Source organism: Salvelinus namaycush, chromosome 18 (genome assembly GCF_016432855.1).
Source record: "Salvelinus namaycush isolate Seneca chromosome 18, SaNama_1.0, whole genome shotgun sequence".
Lineage (NCBI taxonomy): Eukaryota > Metazoa > Chordata > Actinopteri > Salmoniformes > Salmonidae > Salvelinus > Salvelinus namaycush.
The window spans coordinates 38,945,405-38,955,404 of NC_052324.1; the positions used below are offsets into that span (position 1 = coordinate 38,945,405).

At 48.5% G+C, this 10,000-nt stretch overlaps 1 protein-coding gene across 1 annotated transcript in view; it reads left to right on the forward strand.

Annotated features, from left to right (window-relative positions):
- Positions 1-10,000, forward strand: part of LOC120062946 (serine/threonine-protein kinase TAO3-like) — an 88,658-nt gene that overhangs the window by 78,028 nt on the left and 630 nt on the right. Inside the window, exons 12-14 of the mRNA XM_039012999.1 lie at positions 1,435-1,593; positions 3,397-3,631; positions 4,973-5,090. Coding sequence (XP_038868927.1) covers positions 1,435-1,593; positions 3,397-3,631; positions 4,973-5,090 — 512 coding nt within the window. The remainder of the gene's footprint in view (positions 1-1,434; positions 1,594-3,396; positions 3,632-4,972; positions 5,091-10,000) is intronic.

The following is a 10,000-nucleotide window of genomic DNA, read 5'->3' on the forward strand; positions in this document are numbered from 1 at the left end:
CCCCCCAGACATACAGTCCTTCTCTCACCCCCCCAGACATACAGTCCTTCTCTCACCCTCCACCAGAGACATACAGTCCTTCTCTCACAACCCCCAGACATACAGTCCTTCTCTCACCCCTCCCAGACATACAGTCCTTCTCTCACCCCCCCCCAGACCTACACGTCCTTCTCTCTCCCCCCTCCCAGACATACAGTCCTTCTCTCCCCCCCCCCCAGACATACAGTCCTTCTCTCACCCCTCCCCCCAGACATACAGTCCTTCTCTCACCCCCCTCCCAGACATACAGTCCTTCTCTCACCCTCCCCCCAGACATACAGTCCATCTTCACCCTCCCCAGACATACAGTCCTTCTCTCACCCCCCCCAGACATACAGTCCTTCTCTCACCCTCCCAGACATACAGTCCTCTCTCACCCTCCCACCAGACATACAGTCCTCTCTCACCCCCCTCCCCCCCAGACATACAGTCCTTCTCTCACCCCCCCCAGACATACAGTCCTTCTCTCACCCCCCTCCCCCCAGACATACAGTCCTACTCTCACCCCTCCCAGACATACAGTCCTTCTCTCACCCTCCCAGACATACAGTCCTTCTCTCACCCTCCCACCAGACATACAGTCCTTCTCTCACCCCCCCAGACATACAGTCCTTCTCTCACCCCACCAGACATACAGTCCTTCTCTCACCCCCTCCCCCCAGACATACAGTCCTACTCTCACCCCTCCCAGACATACAGTCCTTCTCTCACCCCCCTCCCCCCAGACATACAGTCCTTCTCTCACCCCTCCCAGACATACAGTCCTTCTCTCACCCCTCCCAGACATACAGTCCTTCTCTCACCCCCCTCCCAGACATACAGTCCTTCTCTCACCCTTCCCAGACATACAGTCCTTCTCTCACCCCCCCAGACATACAGTCCTTCTCTCACCCCCCCAGACATACAGTCCTTCATGCTAAACATCATTGACAGACCTGGAAACAGAGTGGCATGATATTGGAATTGAGTTGTATATTGAAAAAAGTAACATCCTATTCATCTTGGTATATTTTTAGTCAGAAGCTTGAAACAATTTCACAGTGAATGTGTTTGCATGTTGAAACACTCTGCATGGTCTACAGAAGCCAAGTCCTTTTCATGTGTTTGTGTGTGGTTGGGAACATACCTGGTATGCACATGTAATGAGTCAGGCTGTTAGTACTTCCTACCGCTTTTGGTTCTGAATGAAGTGTCTGGTTTTAGGCCCTGGGGTTCAGACAGTATTGTTGGCAGTTGGTTCTGCTCGGTGGTTGTGAAACCTGTGTGTGTGTGTGTGGTGTGTGTGTGTGTGTGTGTGTGTGTGTGTGTGTGTGTGTGTGTGTGTGTGTGTGTGTGTGTGTGTGTGTGTGTGTGTGTGTGTGTTAGGGACTGGGGTTCAGCATCGTCGGTGGTCAGGACTCTGCCCGAGGAAGGATGGGGATCTTTGTCAAGACTATCTTCCATAACGGAGCAGCGGTCGCAGATGGAAGACTGAAAGAGGGAGATGAGATTCTGGAGGTGAATGGAGACTCTCTCCAGGGCCTGACCCACCAGCAGGCCATCCTGACCTTCAAGGTAACAGTCTGGGTTAGGGTTAGGATTAAGGTTTAGGCCATCCAGACCTTCAAGGTAACAGTCTGGGTTAGGGTTAGGGTTAGGATTAAGGTTTAGGCCATCCAGACCTTCAAGGTAACAGTCTGGGTTAGGGTTAGGGTTAGGATTAAGGTTTAGGCCATCCAGACCTTCAAGGTAACAGTCTGGGTTAGGGTTAGGGTTAGGATTAAGGTTTAGGCCATCCTGACCTTCATGGTAACAGTCTGGGTTAGGGTTAGTACAGGGTTAGGATTAAGGGTTAGGCCATCCTGACCTTCATGGTAACAGTCTGGGTTAGGGTTAAGGTTTAGGCCATCCAGACCTTCAAGGTAACAGTCTGGGTTAGGGTTAAGGTTTAGGCCATCCAGACCTTCAAGGTAACAGTCTGTGTTAGGGTTAGGATTAAGGTTTAGGCCATCCAGACCTTTATGGTAACAGTCTGGGTTAGGGTTAGGGTTAGGAATAGGGTTAGGAATAGGGTTAGGGTTAGGAATAGGGTTAGGGTTAGGGTTAGGAATAGGGTTAGGGTTAGGGTTAGGAATAGGGTTAGGGTTAGGAATAGGGTTAGGGTTAGGAATAGGGTTAGGGTTAGGAATAGGGTTAGGGTTAGGAATAGGGTTAGGGTTAGGAATAGGGTTAGGGTTAGGAATAGGGTTAGGAATAGGGTTAGGAATAGGGTTAGGGTTAGGGTTAGGGTTAGGGTTAGGGTTAGGAATAGGGTTAGGGTTAGGGTTAGGAATAGGGTTAGGGTTAGGAATAAGGTTAGGGTTAGGGTTAGGAATAGGGTTAGGGTTAGGGTTAGGAATAGGGTTAGGGTTAGGGTTAGGAATAGGGTTAGGAATAGGGTTAGGGTTAGGAATAGGGTTAGGAATAGGGTTAGGGTTAGGGTTAGGAATAGGGTTAGGGTTAGGGTTAGGAATAGGGTTAGGGTTAGGGTTAGGAATAGGGTTAGGGTTAGGGTTAGGAATAGGGTTAGGGTTAGGAATAGGGTTAGGGTTAGGGTTAGGAATAGGGTTAGGGTTAGGGTTAGGAATAAGGTTAGGGTTAGGGTTAGGAATAGGGTTAGGGTTAGGGTTAGGGTTAGGAATAGGGTTAGGGTTAGGAATAGGGTTAGGGTTAGGGTTAGGAATAGGGTCGACCTAAGTTCCCGGGTTTTTCAGAAATTCCTTTTGGAGGATAACCCTTAAAACAGAAGTGGTGCATCTCAGTGGCTTTTGACCAATCAATGAGAGAGTCAGACCTCATCTCAGTGGCTTTTGACCAATCAATGAGAGAGTCAGACCTCATCTCAGTGGCTTTTGACCAATCAATGAGAGAGTCAGACATGAAATCAGTATGACGCTCTGTTGTTGTTAATGTTGTTGACGTTGTTGTTTTGGTCCTAACACTGTGTCTCTGTGTCCTGTCTCTGTGTCCTGTCTCTGTGTCCTGTCTCTGTGTCCTGTCTCTGTGTCCTGTCTCTGGTCCTGTCTCTGTGTCCTGTCTCTGTGTCCTGTCTCTGTGTCCTGTCTCTGTGCCCTGTCTCTGTGTCCTGTCTCTATGTCCTGTCTCTGTGTCCTGTCTCTGTGTCCTGTCTCTGTGTCCTGTCTCTGTGTCCTGTCTCTGTGTCCTGTCTCTTTATGTCCTGTCTCTGGTCCTGTCTCTGTGTCCTGTCTCTGTGTCCTGTCTCTGTGTCCTGTCTCTGTGTCCTGTCTCTGGTCCTGTCTCTGTGTCCTGTCTCTGTGTCCTGTCTCTGTGTCCTGTCTCTGTGTCCTGTCTCTGTGTCCTGTCTCTGGTCCCCTGCAGCAGCTGAAGAAGGGTGTGGTGACTCTAACAGTACGGACACGTCTCCGCAGCCCCAGCCTGACGCCGTGCCCCACCCCCACCCTTCTCAGCCGCTCCTCCTCCCCGAACTCCAACACCAGCGGGGGCAACCCCACCCCAGTACCCCCCACCTTCGACGAACCCCCCGAAGCCCGTAAGGGACCCCCCGGTCCTGGCCCCAAGGACCGCATCATCATGGAGGTTACGCTCAACAAAGGTACCTGACAAAGTGGGGTTTATTTCAGTTCAGTTGTGTAGCTCAGTTCAGTCGGGTGTTAGATTGGCTTTTGTTGATTTGAGTTGACATTAGTTTAGTAAGATATTAAATACTCCATTAGATCTATTCTTTACTATTCTTACTGTCTATTCCAAGTGGCAACGGTAAAGAATGGTGTCAGGAGATGCTATGGGCATACAGTATAGTAGTCCTCTCACCAACTCACTGTCCTGCCAGGGTAAAAAACCTGTTGGTCTTGGAACACAGCAGATAACATTTTTATAAACAATAGACTGTCCTGCCCGAGTCCAAACCTGTCCTACCAGGGTCCAAACATGTCCTGCCAGGTTCCAAACCTGTCCTGCCAGGGTCCAAACCTGTCCTACCAGGGGTCCAAACCTGTCCTGCCAGGGTCCAAACCTGTCCTACCAGGGTTCAAACCTGTCCTTCCAGGGTCCAAACTTGTCCTGCCAGGGTCCAAACCTGTCCTACCAGGGTCCAAACCTGCCAGGGTCCAAACCTGTCCTGCCAGGGTCCAAACCTGTCCTACCAGGGTCCAAACCTGTCCTACCAGGGTCCAAACCTGCCAGGGTCCAAACCTGCCAGGGTCAAAACATGTCCTGCCAGGGTCCAAACCTGCCAGGGTCCAAACCTGTCCTGCCAGGGTCCAAACCTGCCAGGGTTCAAACCTGTCCTACCAGGGTCCAAACCTGTCCTACCAAGGGTCCAAACCTGTCTTGCCAGGGTCCAAACCTGTCCTGCCAGGGGTCCAAACCTGTCTTGCCAGGGTCCAAACCTGTCCTGCCAGGGGTCCAAACCTGTTAGTCTTAGAACACAGCAGAGTCATTTTTGGGGGGGAAATGAAGGATTGCTAAATACCTGGAGGTGTTATTGTCAGTTCAGCAATAAAGCGGAAACCCCACCACAGTTTTGGTAAACAACTAAGGGACGGAGCTGGAGAAATGTAACTATAGGAGTTGATCCATAGGAGTTGATCCAGGCTCCATTTCATATGCCCTCTCCATGCGTTTTACTATAACTTCAATAGGAGTTGATCCAGCCTCCATTTCATATGCCCTCCCCATGCGTTTTACTGTAACTTCAATAGGAGTTGATCCAGCCTCCATTTCATCACATATAACTATGGAGGAAGAAGAGAAAGACATAACATTTTAAGAATTGTTACAAATGCAACTTGCTCATCCTCCCTGTGTCCTTGAGTCTAATCTACTGCCTTTGTGTCGTGTGTCATGTGTGTGTGTATGTGTGTGTGTGTGTGTATGTGTGTGTGCGTGCGTGCGTGCGTGTGTGCGTGCGTGTGTTTGTGTGTTCCTCTGTCAGAGCCCGGCGTCGGTCTGGGTATAGGGACCTGCTGTCTAACTCTGGAGAACAGTCCTCCAGCCATCTACATCCACAGTCTGGCCCCCGGCTCTGTCGCCAAGATGGATGGACGACTCAGGTACGTCACATCCCCATTAGTCTCTCTTTAGACACTGATCTAGAATCAGCTCCTACTCTGTCTCTCCTCACAACCCCACTCCTTTAGACACAGATCTAGGATCAGCTCCTACTTTGTCTCTCCTCACAACCCCACTCCTTTAGACACAGATCAGTGGAGGCTGGTTTCACTTTAAATCGGAGGACAGCTCATTGTAATGGCTGGAATGGAATGTTTAATGATGTGTTTGATACCGTTCCATTCTTTACGTTACAGCCGTAACAGTGAGTCTCTGACATAAAATGACATCAGCCTCCACTGGCACATATCCACACGTTAAAGTCATTTATCAGCAGGAGAAATGCCAACTGACCTCAGGGCAGAGGAGCCTCACCTTAAATTAAAAGAAAGATATTAAAAAAAACATTTTTAGAAATAAAATATAAGGAAATATACTAAGAAACGGTAGGAAGTACAGGTGTAGGATCTTCATTACATCACTATATATTTTATTTCACCTTTATTTAACCAGGTAGGCCAGTTGAGAACACGTTCTCATTTACAATTGCGACCTGGCCAAGATAAAGCAAAGCAGTTCGACACATATAACAACACAGCGTTACACATGGAGTAAAACAAACATACAGTCAATAATACAGTGAAAAAGTCTATAGACAGTGTGTGCAGATGAGCTTCTTGACATAAAGTCATTGAAAACCCAAACTAACACAAGGTTATAGTAACAGGATTCCACTTGTCATGTGACCTAATTTTTCCCAGCTAATAGCCTAACCACCGGATCAATCAACATTATAGATTAAACGTTCAAATCTTGTTGCTGCAGGATTATTTTTGCTATGAGAATACTGGTCAAATTCAGATTGAAGAGATGGTCCCGACGGAGAAGGGCGACATCCTACGAGTTACAACCCGTATCCTACGAGTTACAACCAGTATCCTACGAGTTACAACCAGTATCCTACGAGTTACAACCCGTATCCTACGAGTTACAACCAGTATCCTATGAGTTACAACCCGTATCCTACGAGTTACAACCAGTATCCTACGAGTTACAACCAGTATCCTACGAGTTACAACCCGTATCCTACGAGTTACAACCCGTATCCTACGAGTTACAACCCGTATCCTACGAGTTACAACCCGTATCCTACGAGTTACAACCCGTATCCTACGAGTTACAACCCATATCCTACGAGTTACAACCCGTCTTTAGTATTTAGTGACTTTTTACGTGTTTATCTTTATTTTTTACAGAAATGTCATACTACTATCACATATGACCTCCAAGTACTTCTGGACATCAGATCGACAGTTACTAACCTCGATTTCGACTTCAAATCCGACTCAGCTGTTCCCTTGTTCATACCGGACCCCATTCCTTTGTTTCTCAGCCGTACACGCGAGAGACATGCCGACATCCCGGTGAGATTGAGACGAAGAGCATTTTGACCGGCACTCCCCTCCGTTCTATTGTCAAATGTCCAGTCACTGGAGAATAAGATGGATGAGATTTGTTCGAGAGTCACCTATCAGAGAGACTTGAAAAGCTGCAGTGGCACGATCGGACGAAGGCGGCCTCAGGCAAGTCCAAAGGGGGAGGGGGGTGTCTCTTCATAAACTGCGCTGCTTCCATTGTGAAGGAAATCTCAAGCGTTTTGCTCACCGGATATAGCATACCTCATTGTAAGCTGCAGACCATCATCACGGGCTGTATACATCCTTCCGCAAGCCAACACCACTTTGCCACTCAACAAACTGTATGGGGCCATAAACAAACAAGAAACTGCTCACGCAGAGACAGCGTTTCTGGTGGGCGGAGACTTTAACACGGGGAGACTTAAAACCGTTCTACCTCACTTCTACTAACACGCCTCCTACGCCACTAGGGACACTAGAACTGTAGACTACTTTTATTCTACCAACAGAAACACATACAAGGCCTTCCCTCATCCTCCATTCGGCAAATCTGACCATTACTCCATTCTCCTGCCTACAAACAAAAGCTCAAACAGGAAGTACCAGTGATGCGCTCAATATGTAAGTGGTCCGATGACGCGAGGCTACAAGACTGTTTTATCTAGTACAGACTGGAATATGTTCCGGGATTCATCCGATAGCATTGAGGAGTTTACCACATTAGTCATGGGCTGCTTAGACCACGTCGTCCCCACAGTGACTATACAAACGTATCCAAACCAAAAACCATGGATTACAGGCAATATACGCACTGGGCTAAAGGCTGGACACTTACAAGAAATGGGAAATGGATAAGGACGCATACAGGAAAGCCCTCCGCAATGACCTCTGACGAGAAATCAAACATGCAAAAGGACAATATAAGAGGAAGGTGGAATCCTATTACACTGGCTCTGACGCTTGTCGTATGTGGCAGGGCTTGCAGACGATAACGGATTACAAAGGGTAACCCAGCCGTGAGTTGCCTATGGACGCATAACTCCCAAATGAGCTAAATGCTTTTATGCTCGCTTCGAGGAATACAACATTGAGTCTTGTGTGAAAACCCCTGTTGTTCCGGATAACTGTGTGATATCGCTCTCCGTGGACGACGTGAGTAAAACATTTAACCAGGTTAACACTCAAGGCCGCCGGGCCAGAAGGAATATCAGGGCACGTTCTCAAAGCATACACAGATCAGCTGGCAAGTGTCTTCACAGATATGTTCAATCTCTCCTTGTCCCAGTCTGTAATCCCAACATGTTTCAAGCGGACCACCATTGTCCCTATTCCCAAGAACTACAAGGTAACCTGCCTAAATGACTACATCATGACACACATCCAACACCATCATCCCAGAAACCCTGGACCCATTCCAATTCGCATAACAACCCAACAGATCCACAAATGACGCATTCCCAATTGCATTTCACACTGCCCTCTCCCACATGAAAAAGTGGGTAAATAACTGGTGTGGCAGGGGAAATAAATAAGATGTCAGGTAGTGGTTAGAGCGTTGGGCCAGTAACCGAAACGTTGCTGGTTTGAATACCCGAGCCGACAAGGTGAAAAATCTTTCGATGTGCCCTTGAGCAAATTCACTTATGTTGGTACTTATGCTGATGCCTAGTCACCTTACCCTGTCTTCATCTACATATCTATCTCAAATACCTCATACCCCTGCCTCATACCTCTGCACACAGCGTCAATCCAGGACTAAGATCGAATCGTACTACACCGGCTCTGATGCTTGTCGGATGTGGTAGGGCTTGCAAACTATTACAGACTACAAAGGGAAGCACAGCCGAGAGCTGCCCAGTGACACAAGCCTACCAGACGAGCTAAATAACTTCTATGCTCGCTTCGAGGCAAGTAACACTGAAACATGCATGAGAGCATCAGCTGTTCCGGACGACTGTGTAATCATGCTCTCTGTAGCCGATGTGAGTAAGACCTTTAAACAGGTCAACATTCACAAGGCCGCAGGGCCAGACAGATAACCAGGACGTGTACTGTGAGCATGCACTGACCAACTGGCAAGTGTCTTCACTGATATTTTAAATCTCTCCCTGTCTGAGTCTGTAATACCAACATGTTTCAAGCAGACCACCATAGTCCCTGTGCCAAAGAACACTAAGGTAACCTGCCTAAATGACTACTGACCCGTAGCACTCATGTCTGTAGCCATGAAGTGCTTTGAAAGGCTGGTCATGGCTTACATCAACACCATTATCCCAGAAACCCCAGACCCACTCCCATTCGCATACCACCCCAACATATCCACAGATGATGCAATCTCTATTGCACTCCACACTGTCCTTTCACACCTGGACAAAAGGAACACTTATGTGAGAATGCTATTCATTGACTACAGCTCAGCGTTCAACACCATAGTGCCCTCAAAGCTCATCACTAAGCTAAGGACCCTGGGACTAAACACCTCCCTCTGCAACTGGATCCTGGACTTCCTGACGGGCTGCCCCCAGGTGGTAAGGGCAGATAACAACACGTCTGCAACGCTGATCCTCAACATGGGGGCACCTCAGGGTTGCGTGCTCAGTCACCTCCTGTACTCCCTGTTCACTCATGACTGCACGGCTAGGCACGATTCCAACACCATCATTAAGTTTGCTGATGACACGTGGTTGGTCTGATCACCGACAACGATGAGACAGCCTATAGGGAGGAGGTCAGAGACCTGGCCATGTGGTGCAAGGACAACAACCTCTCCCTCAACGTGATCAAGACAAAGGAGATAATTGTGGACTACAGGAAAAGGAGGACCAAGCAAACCCCCATTATCATCGACAGGGCTGTAATGGAGCAGGTTGAGAGCTTCAAGTTCATTGGCGTCCACATCACCAACAAACTAACATGGTCCAAGCACAGCAAGACAGTCGTAAAGAGGGCACGACAAAACCTATTCCCCCTCAGGAGACTGAAAAGATTTGGCATGGGTCCTCAGATCCACAAAAGGTTTTGTAGCTGCACCATCGAGAGCATCCTGACTGATTGCATCACTGTCTGGTATGGCAACTGCTCGGCCTCCGACCGCAAGGCGCTACAGAGGGTAGTGCCTACGGCCCAGGACATAACCGGGGCCAAGCTTCCTGCCATCCAGGATCTCTATACCAGGCGGTGTCAGAGGAAGGCCCTAAAAATTGTCAAAGACTCCAGCCACCCTAGTCATAGACTGTTCTCTCTGCTACCGCACGGCAAGCGGTACCGGAGCGCCAAGTCTAGGTCCAAAAGGCTTCTAAACATCTTCTACCCCCCAAGCCATAAGACTCCTGAACAGCTAATCAAATGGCTTCCCAGACTATTTGCATTGCCCCCCCCCCCCCCCCCCCGCCCCCTCTTCTACACTGCTGCTACTCTCTGTTATAATCTATGCATAGTCACTTTAATAACTCTACCTACATGTACATATTACCTCAATTACCTCGACACCGGTT